We start from the raw sequence: 19688 nt of genomic DNA on the forward strand, positions 1-19688 counted from the left end.
ATCAAAGTAAAACGTTCTGCAGATATGTATAACACAGGAGCAGAAGTTTCTCCATCGGTGAGAATCTAGAAGCGATATGTGCGGAAATTGAAAGTTTCCTGTGTGGATAGAAGCAAGGCACCGAATGCAGGATAGGCATGGAAAGGATTTGTCTCACAGAGCGTCACGAAAAATCAGTATTTCTTTATTTGGTCGAGAATCGAGTAAAATCGTTTTTCGTACTGGTCGATATGCGACGAAGACGAATGTTGTAAGAAATCAGGGATACGTTCCGATGTGCAATATACTCTCGTCGAATTGGATCGTGATCGCGTAATCTTTTCGTTATATTTGTCGTAGTAAAAAAAGATTTTCGGAAAATACCACGCTTTTTGCTCGTATTATCGTAGATAAAAACAGCTAACATTAAAAATCGAATATAAGTAGGACAAATTAAAATTTGATCGAAAATATTATCCAAGAACGTAGTAATCTTCGGTAAAATTTTGCCAGAAAAATTTGTTAATTTTTTAGTAACGATATTGAAAAATATTACACTTTGAACAGAATGCCAAAAAAGCAGTTTATTGCTTGTGAATATTATAAATCGAGCACAGTGATACAAATGTTATTTTACTTTCACTCCCAAGGAATTTATATGATACATATTGGTAAAATTATACATATTTACCAAACAATTTTAACTATACAGAATATTTTAAACAATATACGAATGAAAAGATAGAGCCACGATTTTCATAATATCATTCGGCACATGTATGTAGCTGTCAGCGCACTATCCAAATCTCTTTTTCCTCTTTTGTCTTGTAGTCCATTTTATTGTTCTCTATTTCCTCGTACTACAATGGTATAAGTCATTTACTTTTCTATGCATTAGCGTATTTCAATATTCGTGTTATTTTTGAAAGCATTACGCCCGAAAGATGCAGGAATTAATAAAATCTTTGTGAATAGTAGGCAAAGTTGTGAATAATACTTAAAAGCTATAACTCTTCACGAATATTTACGTAAATTAATTATTCCAATCCGCTCGCTGTTGTTTCAAAAATTCTTCCATTTCGTTTATTTATTATTTCCAGTCTTTATTTGGAAGATTTAATAGAAATCACGTACATGTGTTTTCCACGATATAAAACCATACGCTCCCTCCTATTCGGTGTTGTTGTCAGGTCTTTCATTCAGTTCTTTGTTGGTAAATATTTTTTCGCGGGAAAAAATTTATCCGAGAAATTCCACTGTCATCGTCATGCTTTCAGATTGCCGGACGAAGAAAGTGGAGTTAATGGCGTTGCCCTCTTCAGTTTATGAAAAGAGATCTCCTGCAGACCAGAGCAATTCGGGGACGTGGAAGTAAAGTATGAACGCTTTGTTGTGAAAAGATCCCTCGGCTAGTAACCCGTATTTCAGGAATTTCAGTCTCCGAAATGAAAATTGGATTGCTATTTAGGCAAACACGAGATTTTACGAGGATCTCGGATCGATGAGTCTTCAAGTAGTCGCTATATTCATAAATTGGATCAAATCGAACAAACTTTGGAAAGAAGTGTTTATTTCTCTTTTTGTTTTCCGCGATAAGTCTCGTCACGTACTACGAAAGTCTTTAGAACAGCAAAGCATATGGCAAGAATAGCAGACCGTCACTCGTTGTTCACGACGACGACGACGACGACGACGACGGCGCGGCGTGCGACTGGAAAAGTCATTTTACTCGGTAATTAGTTGGCCAGGTCGCGACAAATTGAAAAAGTTAGTGAGAAATGGAACGCAATTTAATCCGCGGCCATCGCTGCCGGTTGCGGCCTCCTGCAGCCGCAATAATCAAGACTAGCAAATCGAATACCTTTTCTGCTTGCAGTTGCTGCTTTTCCTTGTTTCTTCTATCGGGCGCCGATCGAAACTTCGATGCAACGTTCGTAGGTTTCGTAATTTCCGGCAAGTGATTCGTAAGAACGCGTGAAAACTGGGAAACTTGAGCGCGTGTACACTTTTTGTTCTTATTCATCGTCGTCGTTATTTATAGTCGGTATTCTTACACTAGACAAATGAGTAAAGTTTCCTAAATATTCGCAATATCGAATAATAAAATTCTAATCATGGTCTAATATAAATCGTTAGATTATAAATCGTTAGCCACCGGTATTATTCAATTTATCAAACATTTACGATAAACATTACGCACGAAAGAAAAATCAAGCGACCGTTTGAGTACACAATGGCAGCTGAGAAATGAAGAGCGTCCTTAAATGGGAAGGTTCTCTCCTCAAAACTGCTGAACTCGCCGTTTCGTTGATCACGTTTTCAACCCCGCGTCTCTACATCTACAGTCATTATCCAGCCGCGGTAACGACAATCATTATTTTTTGTTAGTGCACCGCGTACCGTAATGGCGGGTGAAAGGACGTGAGGGAAGTTTCTTGACGTTAAGGAAGATCATACTATGCATTTAGGGTTTCTCCTCTATCTACGTACGTTTTTCGTCTTTTATTAGGCTATATATACAGCATTAGGGTAAATGCACTTCGTTCGCATCATCATAATTCTTAATTATATACTTTCAATTGTTTGGCTGAAAGGACGTGAAAATGGGTTAGGGTGCTATTAAACTTCTGTCGAAATACACGTGTATCCAAATTTCATACATTTTACTCGTTTAATCATCGCTAGACCGCGGATGTTATGCATTAATGAAAAATTCTTAAGTGTTAAAAAATGTTCAGAACACATATGATATTAAACGTTAAATTTAATATCAGTGGTCTTTTTGGACATATTCATATTTAGATGACTATGAAAAAGAGGTTAATCTGCATGTACAATTTAGAAAAAGGCACGCGTTTTATAAAAAATATTTAAGTTAAGAGAGCCCGGGATTTTTGCCACACGTTTTTAATATACACGTACTCAAAGCAGACCGCTATCATACTCTCAGCGTTAGTATTTTCTATGCAAATAAGATTTGAAGTATGCAGGACACGAGACATAATACACTTTTATGCTAAAGTGTAGTTAAATGTGTTAAAATTCTTGTTTAGCGACACAACGCTTCAGTTTTATTTAAATTTGGTTAGTTGGTTGAAAATAATTTTTTAAATTCGAAAAAGGGTTAAGATTAAATATATAGAGTGTACGGCGGAAATGAAGAACAAATAAAAGAACATTTCTGATCTCCACGCGATATCATGTACGCGAAAGGTATAAACGTAAGTATAGAACGCAAAAAGTTTAAACATATATCTCATCGTGTACGAAGCAGAGTACAGAGTATAAACATATTGAAAAGAAAAATTCGATTCTTTGAAAGATTTTCACGTACAAAGGTCCTTAAGTCACTGAGAAAAGTTTCGAACTCGAGTTTGTTTGAAATACCCTAGATTTATGCCCACGTGAAAGTTCGAGTAGTTCTCTCCAATCACAATGCCAGACAGTTGTAAGTGTAATTTACTTTCTTTTCGATTTTTCATAAAGATGTTCTACGAAGTCAATTTTATTTACATCGATCTAAATCGTTTTATCTATTATATACGATATAAATATGATTCCCAGTCAGTCTCATTCATATTTCCTTCTTTTCCTGTATTAAGTTTGCTATTATAGTTGGGCGAGATATCGTAAAATATCGTTCGATAAAATACAGGGTGTTCGCCAACGGATGATAGAAAATTTGAGGGATTCTTTTGCATATTAAAATAAGATAGCAATAGTTTATTGTTTAAAAATCTTCGAAAATGTGCTTTTTTCTTTACCGTCGCGCTACAAGCATCTTTTAAGTTATCGGTTCGACGATTCAAACATTTGTAGTTGTTTAATCGAGCGATTTGGTAGATCTCGGTATGTCGTTGAATCAACTATACGTAGTATCACGTAGGCGAGCCCTGTCCGAAGAACAAACGAGCTGGCGTTATTTAAAACGGAAATGTGGGTCAGACATCCCGTGTCCGCGTACTTGCACACCTCCTCCAACCGCTATATCCCTGTTTCCCTTCCTCACTGGCGTACGAAAAAAAACCAAGACAACAGGGTAGAAGCCTAGGAACAAGCAGAATGATCCACATCGCCAACTACGATGAACCGTGATTTATTTTCGGCTCCAAGCTTCGAAGTACAGCCGTGCTTAAGATGGTCCCCTAGCTGCCTCGAAAGGTGAACGAGTGTCGTTGCTCTTACGTGGTCGCGCGCAACAACGCCACCACAACGTACGAAATAGATAAACAGAGAGAACGGGAAAGAGAGCAAGAGGAGACGACGCGAATAATACGAGCAAGTAATGATTCAGATAACACTTGTCGCAACGTGCATTCGCGATTAAATACAACTCGTTGGTTTTCCTTTACGAATGAGCCATGTTCCGAGCTGTTCGTTACAGGATTCGAGGGTTCCGTTGCTTTGGCACGGATTTGTACGAGGGATTTGTTAAATATGTCTCTTTTTATTCCTTCCTTTCCCTTTGTTGTTTAACCTCCTATAATCAACATTTGTTTGCTTATAAATGGAATTATTTCAAAATTATAAATATTTGCTATTATCTTATTCGTATTTATCTTTGTCTTCTTCAAACTATCCATTTTCGGTAAATTAGTCTGACTGTTCAATTTAAAATACGATTGATAAGGTAAACAGAGTATGGTTTTCATCAATCACTTATCAAACATTTTCATTAATATCGATGACAAACATCCAATGTGATAGCTGTTTTTCAAATATACATATAAGAAGTGCAAATAATTGAACTTATCGAAGCGTTATACGCTTAATAAGTACTTTTGAACTAGTGAAATATTTTATGTATATAGCTTTTTAAAAGCAGAATTATTCGATATTTGACGAAAGTTACTGTAATAGCAACATATACATGTATGTCTCTCTTTCGATAAATTATTGTTCGATTTAAATATCTTTCACTTACGTAACATGTATATATATAAATAAACTCCGAGAGTAAATTTTGTACATTTCGAGCACTTAAAATATCTGTCAAAAAGCAAACTTTTCAATCTGATATAAAAGATAATATGAATCGAATAACGTGAAAAGGCGGGCGCCCAAAATTTCATCGCACGAAAAGCTACTCCTTCAATTGAAAAATCAAATTCCCTTGCACGAAGGAACTCGTGCATGCAATCATGAGTCGTTATTGATTTCGTGGAAATTCCGTTCAATGACAGGACATTGAATTCGTAAAAATCCATACACTTTGTTATGTGCCTTTTCATTCATTTGTACGTCCGATCAAGGCGTGGAATGAAAGACGAGGACCGTTTCAAATATCAAAACGTCAAGAATAACGATGAATATCAAACTACTGAAACATACTTTTTTTTATAAAATCTTCAACTCTCTTTATAAAAACGTACGTTTTCCTAGAATCTATCCATATACGGTATGTATCGGATCATAAAATGACATTTTTGAGTAACATTTCAGAATAAAATTTTCGCGAGACCGTTATACGTACTAGTTACATTGCTAAATGACAAAATGTGACTCGGCAGAATATATTATTATGATATAGATAGATAGATTCACATGCCACGAATGGCAAACGAGCCTGAACTTGACCATTTGCTTCGCACGATTTTAAATCAAACGAAAGTTAGGCATATACACGTGAAATGTTTCTAAATAAACGACAATTAGTCCCATGCCTAGTAGTCGATAAAAATTCGAACACTTCATCTTTAGGCATGTGGAACATACATTCGCATTTTCTTCTCACATTTCGTTCTTAATTGACAGTTACCTTCTTTCTTGTTTTTGTCTAGTTTCATTATGTATGAACCTTGGTATAACGTTTGTATATTATCGTATATGACAAAAATTTTTCATCTTAAAAGCTTTTACTAACGGATGGAAATTCACTGGCTTTACTTCAAGTAAATTATTATTTGTTACGTCATTAGGGGATCTCAAAATTAGCGGCAGAATGATTAATTACCGGCTGTTCTCGGGAAATCTGATCTCACCCTTTCGTTTAACAGGATACCCCCCCTCCCCGAGAAGGATGTATCGTTGATACGAACGCTAACGAATCACCGAGGTCATAACATTTTAACCCCTGGCTCATTGTATCTTTGCGCTGCCCTTAATTTTTTGTTTGGTTTTTCTTCCATTTATTTTCTTTCACAGAGTTATGAATAAATAAGTTATTACGAATTAATTTAGATGTGATATACAAAACTTGTGCCACCGTATCCAAAACTCTAACAGAGATAGTAAAATAAGTATTAAAAATCTTCATACAACTTTTTGCAACAAAACCCGATCCAATGAAAACTAAAAGAAAGTAAAGGTCTCGATTATCTTCCCGACAAGTTTTTAGAATTTAACGTTCTCGTTCAACAACAAACTCTCAGACCCGTGTTTTCTCCAGAAGTCTAAGATTTTCATCGTTTCTTCCGATCTATACCGTGGGCAAAGGCTGGAATGAACAAGGCGGTAGGGTTGGGAGGGCAAGAAGGTAGAGGTTGAGGAAGACAATAAAGCGTAAGGGTAAAAGAACGGCTGGCTCGTTAATTTTATTCGCGCGAATCCCATCCGGCCGTGGCTCGCTTCGCCATTGAACGAAACAAAACGCGGCGAAACAACGAAGATTACTCTGCTTCCGTACCGGAGGCATTCGACGGAACAACTTATATTATACGACTTTTATACTTTATATTTGGAAAAAAGTGGTAACAGCGGACAAACGGTCGAACGGTCCAAGATGAATATTATATAGCGATCGAACAGAAGAAAGTTGCAATACTGATCTGAGGTGTAATGACCTCGAATCTTCATTCATCGAATTTAAGTGATTTTTTACTTTCATTTAACGAGGGCTGCCCGGTGTTCAGTTTTGGTGGCAGTTTTTGATTCGTGTAGGTTTAGAAGGCAGCGATTGTTGGTGACTATTCTCTGAAAAAAATGTTCGCATCTAGAAAAAGATTGTATCTAAATCTGCGTTCACAGAAATCTATAAATCAAACTAGTGCACATTTCCTTTTCGATCAAATAACTTTTATAACCGCGACTATTACGAGGAAACGACTTAGCGAGTTTGAAATTGCTACGTATCTGTCATTCGATTATAGAGAAACCTATTCGAGTTTTCCTGCCCGCTTCTCTGCCTGCCGGCCAGTTTTCTTCATATGGAAGTTTCTATCAGCCATCGTGTTTATTTTTCGAAAATAAGTTTTCACCATATTTGCAGAATCGAACGTGTGTGCGTGTGTATATATGCAAGTACGCCTTTCGCATTATCAATAGAACTATTGATTCGTAACAAATATGAATTTATATAAACATCTAAGTGTAATAATAATACTATTACATAATTTTTCATTGTCTTTAAATCCACCCTTTACCAAACTTTAAATTTATATAGTAAGTGATAAGGAACAAATAGAAAATAGCACAAGTTCAGGTGTCGATTATTACACAGAAAGTGCATCGATTTTCATTATTCCTGTGAAGTATCGCGCTGTGACTCATCGCGTTATCGCAGCTACACGCACGACGTGCACGCGCTGACTTTATCTGCGTGCTGAATCGAAGGGGTTAGGTTTAATCGTGCGCATTATCAAGTAGGGCATTATGAATTCTTTTTCTCTTTCCTGAGCGGATATTACAATTTTTTAGATAGCTTGTAGACGATGCACGTTGTTAACGGATAACGACGTTAACCTGAATAACTGGGTATCTTCGTTATCCTTTGACGACGATCAAAATAGAAATTGAATAGAAAACATCTTACTTTTATTTCTTTGCTTTCTTTTGTATTTCTATGTTTACTCTTGAAGTATGTTCTGTTCATTCTTTTTTTTCTCTTCTTTCTTGTTGTTTGGAATATGGAAATACATTCATATTAGATTTTCTCCGATAATAATCGATATACACTACTGAAAATTTTGCATCATTCGATACGCAATAACGGGAAATCGTTAATAAGTAATAATTTACTCATTTCTTTCGAGTCATGTAGAAGATAATATTCATACAATCTTACTTTGAATTTACTCAGATCTAAAATTCCTTTGACAACAATTCGTCTAACTTCGATCTACCCGATCCCGCTTCTAAGCGTCAAATAAATTTCGCATAAAAGTTAGCACCGCTTTCGAAGAGGGTCATCGTGAAGTCAATTTTTCGAGAGGTTTTATAAGCGAAGAGATCTCTACTAAATGATTATATAATTCATAGAATAGTACGAATCGTTACTAAGAAACGCAATAAAAAAAAAAAAAAAAAAAAAGAAAAGAATGAAAATAAATCATAACGATTATTACTTCCTATTTTGTCCATAAAAGTAAAAACCTATAATCCTCCATAAAAACCTCCATGATCATAAAGAATGAAAAACATATATATCCAAGTTGAAATCGGAAAATATTCAGTGCAACAAAAAAATCGCGTTTGTCGTATCCCCACACGGCAAATAAAACTTTCGAATCCCTCATAAACTATCCATCGACGTTCAAGCTTTGTGGTACATATATCTGACCATTACAGGAGAGGAAGCGTAGAAGTGGGATGGTCACGTTTGAAATCGATAGCTCCGCGTGTTTACAGATGATCGATAGAAGGAAGTGATATTGGTCGAACGGCAGAACGGCCGTATGCCAGCCTCTGAGGTAGAGTGTTCGATTTCTGCGCCGCTTTGTGTCGCAGCCATACGTTTCTCTACATTTGCTCGACCGTGCCTCGTCATACAATGGTTTCGTTTCTCGTTTCGCGCCCCCCCTCCCTTAGCTGTTACCTCGAATTTCTGTTGCCCTGTCATGCTTTAATAATGTTATGCATTGTCGCCACGTTGAACGCGTTTATAAACGAGCCACGGTTTTCCAACAATTTCGTGGCCACGTGCCAAATTCATTTCTTCCCTCGTGCGAACTCCGATCGAGCTTGAACTCGTCGTTCGGCGCGGCCAGGTTATTCATTTTCCTTTTTATTCTTTGCTTGTTTATTTCTTTTTTCCGGTGTTTTTGATTGTTCTCGTAATTTCCAATTCGCGTGGAATTCGCATGAAACAGGAAAGTTTAAATTTTCGGAAAAGATTGGATAGATTGCGAGGCGAGGTATGACGAGCAATGGTTTAAATGTACTGTAAATTAGAGAGCGGCAGAAGAGGCTGGGGAGAGTGGCTAGAAAGAAAGAAGAAGAAAGCTGGAAAATTTTTATATCGTTGATATTGTTGAGGTGAATCAGTATTGATGTTTAATTTTCGAAGGAAATGAAGGGAAAGATCGACCGTAGCAAATAAAGAAAGGACTGTTATAGGAACAAGAGAGTTACACAAATAGCAAACCGATTTCATTCGATTCGACGAGAGCGTGAAAACATCCAGAAAAATCCTCGGGAATATCCCCTACTATAGCGACAATCCTGTTATATCGCTCCCTCCCTTAATTTGCCCTTTTCCTTAATGTAAAATTGCTCCGTGCCAAAGTACGATCTAGCTCAATTTCCCCATCAAAGGAAAACCCCGAAAGTCCCCAAAAAATCTTGTACAATCAAAGAATACAATACGATCTGGAACGTTTCTCCCCCGATTCGTTTACCTCGGTCTGGCAAACGTATCGACAAGTCGAAGTGAGTAGGAGCAGGTATCGCTTTTATTAACGTGCTTCTTTGCACATTCGCGCCGAATCAAAGCCTCCTAGTCGCTTTTCCCGTGAAATAAATCTACTCTCCAGCATCTAGTGGAGAACGGGGGTGATGGGGTCGTGGTACGTGAGGGGGTGAGTGGTTTCGCAGAGTCACGGAGGTCGAGAGGAGCGGAAGAACTGGGGGTAACGAGGGTTCCCCGGAGCACTCGACTCATTTCTCCGAGCCAACACAGACCTCTCGACTCGACGCCACTCGTGGAAACGAAATCTGATACGAGAAAAGCTAAACTCCTTCAAATGCACAAGCCGCCCCTACTTCGCCCCTTCCTCTGCTTCTTATTCTACCCTACTACAGGCCCTTTTCAACCCCTCTGTATTTTTCTCACTCGCTCCTTTCATTCTTTCGTCGTCTTTCTTCATCCGCCCCCCGACCCCTCTTATTTCGCCCTCTATCTTCTTCTACACATCGGTTATATACTGTTCATTCTCTTCTAGCTCCTAGCCCGTTTCTTCCTTTCCGTTTTCGAGGCCTGCTCCTTTCAGCCACCCACTTCTACTCAGTCAACCCTTTTCATCGTGAAAACGTCGTTCTGCAATTTACTCTTTCCTTTCTTTCGTTTTTCTCCTACGCGTTTTCCTTCTCCAGAGTGTTTTAACTCTCTCTTTCGCTCCCTCTTTCTTTTTAGTCGACCTTCTCCGTTTCTCTACCATTGCGCTGCAACTCTATATACCTCTTGGTTTCTTCCTTCTTTATCCTCTTTCATTCTCTTCCTTCGTTACTCTGCGGTTTCGTTCGTTAGGATCGTGTGCTCGCGAACCTCGAGGAGATTTCTTTTCTCCACAAGTCCCTGCTTCACTCCCGATCGGATTCCATCCCCCGTCGGTACAAACTGATGAGAGCAGAACCTCGACTTCCGACTGTTTAACTCCCTTAATTAACCTCGTAGAGTCACTCCTGTCGCCGTGGCAAGGATTTCGGCTGCCTTTTTTTACGGCACGCGACCTTCTTCCACGACATCGTGCTCCCTCTATTCTCTCGTTGTTAGTCTGTAGCTCTGGGATTCAATTGGGGTGGGACGGGCATCCTTTCGTCCGTCTGATCTGGTTATATGCTCCTTCGTGCGATACTTTCTATCGTGATACTGGATCGTAATGAGTTTTAAAAATTTCACGTTCGTTGCAGTGAATTGATAAATCAAGAGACTTCGTTTCCTGGAGAGGTTTATGCTATGTTTAAATTTCTCTCAAAGATCCTTTTGTAGTTTATCTGCAGGTAATCTTAAGAGGAGAAAGATAGGCGAATGACAATGTTTCTTAGTTTTTCCTGAAACTGAAAAGTTTTGGTGAAACTAGTCGTGGAAGATATTGGAGATTAATTAAAGAATAATTTGATATAAACCTACGAGATCTTCGATTTGAGTCGACCGTATAAAAACAAATAATCGTTTATCGGTCGTTATATAGGATAAATTGAGGAAAAATAAAAACAAAAATATCATTTAAGAAAAAAACACAACTGTTACGACAAAGTAATTGTAATCTGGTCTTTAATACGATAATAAGATAAAAATGCTAATGGGAGGTACGAAGAACGAGTCACGAGTCGCCTCAATTATATTCCGCAGGCTGCAATTTCGTTTTCGTCGCGTTCGTTGCTCAATGTTGCGAGATCTAGAGTTTTTCAAGATGTCGGAATAGAGATATTTTTACTTGTACGATCCTCTTTTTCCTTGCGAGAGTCAGCGAGTCTCTGTCTATTTCCAGGTCGAATAATCAGGTTCGTTTAGGAGAAAATGAATTTCTTCGTTCGCGTCGTATTATGAAGCTTTTGAATAACCTCCAGACGACGTAATAAGTCAAAAGAAGTTTCTTTTCAGGCGTTTGCGAGTCAATTACCGCGAAATTTCTTATTACGCGTCTGCTACGAACATACGAACAGTGAGTACGGCGCGCGTACGTCGTTTGAAGCGTTGCACGCCCTTTATTATTTACATTTAACGCATGCAATTTCAGCAACATTAGACTTTCATACGTTCAATTGCTCGTGACGCAAATTCTCTTTTAAATTATTGTTATCTGCTGACATGGCGTCATGCTCGTTGCTTTTGATGGTTTATATCGAGAGTACAATTTATATGATCTTCGTGGAGGAAGCGTATTGATTTTTCGGTTATATTAGATATTATGGAAACATTGCGCAGGTTTTATAACTTAGAAGTAATGCGGTGCTTTGTTATTATTTTATAAATTGTGATTTACCTTTTTAATTATGCGAGTATCAATTAGTTTGTTATTAGTTATTATTTAATCGTTAATAATTTCTTTTATCTTTCTTGAAGCGTTTGTTATCGACAAATTATTTAAGAACTTCTATTTAGCTGGTAATTTGTTGTTGAATATCCAATTAATGTACGGTGATAGTAACTATAATTAGCGTAGATTATTGCAACGCAATAACGATTTGTTGATCAAGTTTGCTATATTTATTAAGTACGATATTGTTCATTAACGGCAAATTAAACGCAATCTAATTTACAGCTCGAGCTAACAGTTATTGTTTCGATTAATTACGTTACGCTAATTACAACCTAACTAAATGAGCAAAAATTAAAATATTAATATACGTGATATATGCAATAGGAAATTAAAGTATAAACGTTTATAAAGCACGATTCTCACATTCAAAAATAATACGAGACATAATCGACGCGAACTTGACTTTATTCTCAAATAAATTCTCTAATAAAATCTAGTTTTATTATTTTATATCATTGTTTCTTCCAACATCTTGTTACAGTTGAACATCAACGATTATCTAGATAGGTACGTCAAATTACGTTAAACCCCATTGCTGTCACCAGCAATTAATTTCCTCTCCCTTTCCTTTATCCTATATCCTAAAGCTAAACCATAGTGCTGAGGCAATTAGCCGAATCATAGTGCCTAAACAATTACTTAAACGCAAAGTACAATAGCATTGTACACGTCTATAACTACGCAACCCCCCTTACAAATCGCGGCACCACGCCACCATGATATATCGTTCCGGACAGGCAGTCGATTGCGTGGCGTATTCAATTTACGAAGCCTAATTTGACCAAGTTGCAGATGCAGTATGGGGCCAGAGAATCGGCGGAGGGCAACCGCACGTGTCGTTCGTCTCCAATATGCCAGTCGAGCAATCCGTACGACGCGTGGCCGTAAAATCCGCTACGGTGTAATTTGTACGACGATAAATATACGTGGTTTAAGCCTGCTTGCTAGCAGGATAGTGTCGCCGCCATACGACGATCAAGAAAACTTCGTCGGCTTGTGCTTGCCCCGTATTCCTTTCTCGACAGATCAACGCGTCCATTTTCAACAATCTGTTGTCGAATTATGCAGATACGAATCGTTTCCAAACAAAGTAAAAGCTATCGATGACACGTAAATGGATTTTTTCGCGTTAATGTATTAGTATGAGAAAAAAAAAGAGTCAATTAATTTTTGCTACTTTAACTCTAACAATCTTCCATTATCAAACAAAAAATCTTGGATATTAATAATGCAAAATGTACAAGTTGAAATACAACAAGTTTTTCTTAGAAAATATACATTTTCAATTCTAAAATTAAATAAAAAATTCCAGACCCATTCGTTTCCTCGAAATCACCGAGAAAATCAATAATTCAATTCCAAATTCGCCTAGTTCAAACTCCACATCTAAACACATTTGCCATCGAACGTTTAACGAACATCAAAATCTCTCACCACAGAGCGTATTTAATTATCAAATTCACCGATCAATATCCCTCCGAAATTCATTCGTTCTTTGTTTAGCTCCTTGGCACGAGCCAGAGGAACAGAGCGTCCGTGTCTCGATCGATGATAATTATTCTCGTAAATTCAAGCATAAATGTGCGCAGGTACAGAGTAGACGAGACGCAGGAGGGATCGGTGGGTTAAATGCTCGTAATGACGTCTCGTAATTGCATCGAAAGTTCGTGGGGAAACCGTAATTATCGTACGGCTGCACTTTCGACGATACCATCGGTCGCGTCGCTACAATCGACAGTGTGCAAATCGCCGCGAAATAATATATCTTTACGGATGTTAAATTCTTCGTTACGATCGAGTGGCGAAAACTATAGCGAGTGTCGCGAGAATGCGTCATTCTACGACATTTACGTTCAATGAATGATTAATCGTACTCTTAACTGAAGGTTCTTTAGGGTAATTAAAGAATAACGAAAAAGTCGAACAATAACTCGAATCGAATTCTGGTAACAATTCTAAATCACGTGTATTATAATCGTTGCTTTGTACGTACGCTTTAAAATCGCGCCATATTAAAGACGAAAATATTATTCCCTTCTTCCTTTTACTGTTCGTAAAATATACCGATAAAGTTTCATCGAAAGAATCGATATGCTTTATCAATTCGAAATTAATTTTATCCCAAACAAGGAAATAAATTACAAGGTTACTGTAAACTAATCGATCAATAGAGACACAACGAGAATCCATTCAATTCCAACTAGATATTTCACTCCCAGCGATCGACGATTAGTCAAAGGATTGATCGACTGGTTATACAGATTTGAGTAATTTATTTGAACGATCAATCCTATTAATATTCATTATTCGGTCAATATCTCGATTATGCGAATCACCGGTACTCGGATAATTATCTAGGTAAGCGTTCATTATTCGCTTGAGTACGAATGTACGCGTTGATTGATGCGAATTCGACATATGCCAATATTTTCGCGCATTTCGATGATATCGGAACTCAGGTTATCAGAAATTTCGGAACCACCTGATAATTCTACCTCTCCTATCGTCTGCTAAAATATAAGACAAATATTTGGAGAAAATTTGGAGAATATTTGGAAAATATTTTATTTAAAGAATATTTTCTGTGCCTAGAATATACAATATTTGGAACATTTATTAATAAAATAGAAAATTCATTCGTACACGAGAAGAAATTGTCTAACTTACCCCGCTGAAGGTTTTTACGTTGTGCAAAGCATTCTGGGCGTCCAAAGCGGCCTTTCTCGTATAAAATGTTACGAAGCAACATCCTGCAACGAAAAATGCACACAATGAAGAAAAATATAAATCTTATTTTTTTTTTTTGAGGCACCTCTCTCAAAAGTTAAAATTCAACGTTTGATATATCAATATTTTATAAAAATATGAATATCTTTGAACATCCGTAATATAATTCTGACAATGTTTATGAACGTATAACGTTTGTTAAGAATTAAGAACGTCTTTCTCGGCATGTTGTCCTTCGAGTAGAACAATAGAAGACACCGAAATCCGAGTACTTAATATCGCGATAGGAATGACTTGTATATAGAAAACAGTGGAGCAAGTTGGTCACTTCGAAGAAGCTCATCAAGGCTTTTCCTTCGTCGCCACAGCTGGACACCAACCGAGCCAGAAACGGATTGGTCGATAGTTTCCAGTTGCCAAAAGTTCGATACACCGTTGTATTACTACCGGTTGCCCATCCCTCTCTCCATTACTAGCGACTTGGTACCTCATCCCTTCGAGTCGAAAATCCAGGAGACTGGATTTAGTCGAGACCCTACCTACCCCCCTTTTAGTTTACGAAATAAAATAGCTGCATACAGGTAGTTGTCGGCCGTTTCATTGCACGCAAACAAACGCAGCTTGAGAAAGTTTATGGCTATAGATTCAGCCTGAGAAACTCTATGGCTGCACGGTCGTTCTGGGAACTTTCGAATTCCAGATGGAACCTTAGGTTATATAATGGTCCGGGTTAAATTGATTCTACTTTACTAGGGAGGGAAAAAGCTGGATAAATTGGTCAGTTTCTGGCAGTATTTAGGAAGTCCATGGTGTTTGGAGTTTTGGAACGATATTTTGTGGACGATGTTAATGAAGCAGGACATTTGAGGTTTCATGATACGAGTATAGATAGCTATTACGTTTCCAATTTATTATGGCTGGAATTAAAATTGGGATTCGCAATATCAGTAATTGTTGTACTGTACATAGTGTCCGTAGGATTACAAATTTCTAATTAATTGAAATTTTTTTAAATAACTTATCATGTAACCTCCTATAAAAATAAATGTGTATCGTAAACTCTAAGTTACGTTCATAATGAAAAAATCTTGTAGTCTTGTTAAAAGTAGATATCTTTGTGAAAGAGTTAGTTTGTTGCAATTAATTGAAGCTTAAACCATGATAAACTGTTCGGTTAGTGATCGAAACCTTGACCGGTTATATCTCATAAAAATATCGCGCTTAACACTCTCGTGTAACGAAGTAATCATAGAGAATTTAGCGTATGATGGAAGATCGTATAATCTACGTAACAATAATGTTTGCTTTTAACATGCGGCTGTAAGTTCTTAAGCTTGTTGGTTCATGAACTTCAGTAATCCAACCTATTATCCTATATTTGTTCAATAACTTAGAATTGCAAGAACTCCTCGTATGACTTACAATCAGTAGCTATATATTTACACATTAATTTCTATAGGATATTATAGAAAGAAGATCCAGGTTTATAAAATAATTATGTATCGACGCTCGCAATCTTTTGGTCCAAATTTCAATAAGAAAATTTTATATGCATTAGTACTTATTTTTGTACGAGTACTCATCATCTTCTTGTCTCATTAATCTCTTGATTCCAACAATCGTATTATCAAAATTCAGTTTACATAAAATTCGTTCAAAATGGCACTGTCACGATACACAAGATATAAAGTTTTGCAAAAAATACCTGAAATCAGGAACTCTTGAAAGGATGATGCCACGAAAGAGGGGTTGATTTGTAACGAGGTATTCGATACTGTATCTAAGCAGTTATCCGATATCACGGCGACGCGTAATTGAAAAATGCGTAATACGATGCCTGTAGCTCAAGATGCGTTGAACTAAAATTTCGTTTCTATGTAATTTTCGTTTCGTGGTTTCGCCGCAACTTCGTGCGGACGGGAACAGCCCTCAGCCAAGAAAATGGGTAACTCGATATTCCTCGACAACATCTAATTCACCAGACAGCCGTTTTAATAGAATCGAACTTCGCTTACAAAAGATGTCTCGAGGTCATCTTTTACCAATAACATTAATTTCAGAAAAAGAACAAAAAGAGATACAAACGATGTTCGTATATGATTGATAGGAATAAAATTTTGTCTATATTCGATGATATTACAAATATCATCATTAATAGTTATCATATACATTAACAGTTCTGAAATAGTCTGATACCAAGAATGTTACATCGATCAGTTATTGGATAGTCGGACACTGTGAACAGGAAGATGCATTCGGACAAAATGCCGGTAATACTCAAGAAACATCTGTAAGAAGGACATTTTTCACCTAACCTTCTCCCATTGGCCAAGAAGCAAAACAATGTTAGATATTCCTGATATGTCAACGGTGAGTTTCGGTAAATTACGACAGGAGGACTCAGCGGGAGTCGGGAAATTATGTTCCGGCGGGTAACTAATCTTGAGGCATCATCGCTCGATAGACCTTTAAATCACATCGTGCAAACTACCCCCTCGCCGCGTCTAGTTGCTCGACGGCCAGCCTGTAATACTCGTGTCTACAAATGACCCCATTCGTCGAGATGCCAACACCAACCCCCTTTTCTTCGTTCTACCATGTACTATATATTGACTAGCGCTGCCATATCATCGGTTTTTTCTTTCTTCAATGAGATATGGCCAACTACGATAGTGGTACCGATACTAAATTCCTGTATTTTTATACTAAATTCTTTTATTATTGCGCTAAATCATCGTCGTTTATCCAATAAAAGTTGTTTAAATACCATGTATTTATACATGATATTATTACACATTTGATACAACAGTCGATATTATCAAATTTTAAACCGAAATTCACAACTTTTACCCTCCAAAAATAAAATTAAAAAATTCTACAACTGCACAACACAATACGATTTCCCCTTTCTCAACGAATATTACCGATGCACCAAACACATTCTCCCGATGGATCAACATCCATAGAGTTTTCATCGAAATGAGGGTTCTCATTCAACGCGTACGATCGTAAATTTCAATAGGCGCGTCATAAATGTAATCAAAGCATTGTAGCTGTTTGAATAAAATCCACGACGCCTATGGTTTATTGACTGCGCGGTATTACATTGACGAATGGTAGGCGAGCAGTGCTTTGAGCATTGACGAATCGCGGTGAACTGTCGTGCGAGCAGTCGAGAGTGTTAGGGTGAAAACCAGCGTAAACCGAAACGTGAAGGGTGGCGGTCAGGGTAACTCTGATTTATTTCCAGGTTTGCCTAGTAGTAGGTGGCTCGTGTTACCTCATGGACAGTTACAAATTCGTCCGGGAATTTTTGGCATCTTTTTCCTTCGTAATTTTATTCTACTTATCACCACGGATCGTAATAACGAACTTTAAGGTTCTAGTGGAAGGAAAAATTACTATTACAAAATGGCACGAGAAAATATAACAAGTACGTAATCATTCATTGAATTTGGAAGAAAGGAGCGTTAGTGGTAGACATATACATATAGTCAGACCTACCATATTAAAACATTAACTCGGATATTACGCTTTGCACCTACGAAGAAGATAAATCGACGTGATTTAATTCGTGAATGCACCAACTTTCTATTCATATCGCGTATACGTATCTTGTTTAATTTGAAGATTGATGCATTATTACCGAAGAAGGTTGTACCGTGGTCTGGCTTAGTCGGATAATTAGCATTTTACCGTATTTGGTATTTCGAAAATAACTTATATCAACGCAATAAACGTATTCATCAAACTCTTTGTGAGTGGAATGAATTGGATATAATACGAATATTCATTAACAAAAATGCAGGAAACGTTAAACGATCACGCAAATACCGAACACATGGTCTGTGCAACATCTAGATTGAAATGAACAGTTAATGCGTAATTTATTAATCTCCTGCGTACGATATTCATGCATTTCCGCATGTAGCCCCCGAATTATAATCTATGTGGGACGATCGTGTCGAGTCGTAATTACGTGAACTCTCCAGCTAGAAATTCGAAATTAACCGGTCATTGAACGAAGAAAGCGACGCAATTATGCGAGAACCCTGCCACAACGAGCAAAGCGAATTTACGGTAAATTCAAATAAACTATTCTCCACGTTGAAATCAATTTGGCACCATAAACTCATTAATGACACGGTAATAACGATTATTAAAGTAATTGCTGACTATCTAATATTGTACAATTGCGTCAATAACGGTGAGTGCAATTGTTGATATTGTTGGTTATTTAATTGTTGGAATGTTCATAGATATCGAGACAAAATATGTTTACAGAAGTACGAAAGCATTGGCTTATTATAGAATAATATTATAGAGAATATACAATAATAGTACAGAGATAATTTGGATGAGTAAATTACGATATAATTATGTAGAAGAATTTGTACATAGGATATGATACATGCACGCACGCACACGCACACGCACACGCACGCACACACTTCTTCTTTCTTTCTTTCTTTCTTGAAGATTTTAATACTATTATGTCTCATCCTGTTTACAATATTTCAGTATTTCGATTCGATTCGAACCTATTTTCATATTACTGTACATATATTTCAAGATGGCTCATTTTGTATAGTTGTTTTGATATACGGGAACATATATATATATATTGCAGAATATTCTCTGACACATCTTTACGATATTCCTAATTAAAGAGATATTTCAACGAATCCAATAATTATTTTTAAACCACGAGTAATTCAACATCGATATACTAATTGGAACACTCTCTTTAAAACACCGTTACGTGTGTGTTTACTATGTATTAATTGATAGCCCCAAGTTATTTTATAGAACTAACGAAATAACCACAGATGTTCTTATTATTTATATTTTTCAGTTTATTGAATTTTATTTGCGGAACATTGTTAATGCTTCTTTGAATTATCATGCAATAATATAATAAACACGTTTACGAGATCTATTCCCTTTTACAATTATTACAACGCGTTACAGTTATTATAAATTTTTGAAATTAACTTTTTTGTTATAATGGATAACTAGTTGTTGATTCTTACCTTACATCGTAACATTGATCATCCTCGATTG

The 19688-nt window shown here is 37.0% G+C and overlaps 1 protein-coding gene across 15 annotated transcripts in view; it reads right to left on the reverse strand.

The window, feature by feature from the left end:
* The window catches only part of LOC139987786 (CUGBP Elav-like family member 1-A), a 354004-nt gene that overhangs the window by 76563 nt on the left and 257753 nt on the right, over positions 1-19688 (reverse strand). For all 15 annotated transcript variants that reach the window (XR_011799931.1, XM_072004466.1, XM_072004473.1 and 12 more), the window contains one exon: positions 14565-14647. Coding sequence is in view for 14 of the 15 variants with exons in the window: in XM_072004466.1 (XP_071860567.1) it covers positions 14565-14647 (83 nt within the window). In the remaining variant the exon portion in view is untranslated. The remainder of the gene's footprint in view (positions 1-14564; positions 14648-19688) is intronic.

The sequence above is a fragment of the Bombus fervidus genome, chromosome 5, assembly GCF_041682495.2.
Source record: "Bombus fervidus isolate BK054 chromosome 5, iyBomFerv1, whole genome shotgun sequence".
Taxonomy (NCBI): Eukaryota; Metazoa; Arthropoda; class Insecta; order Hymenoptera; family Apidae; genus Bombus; species Bombus fervidus.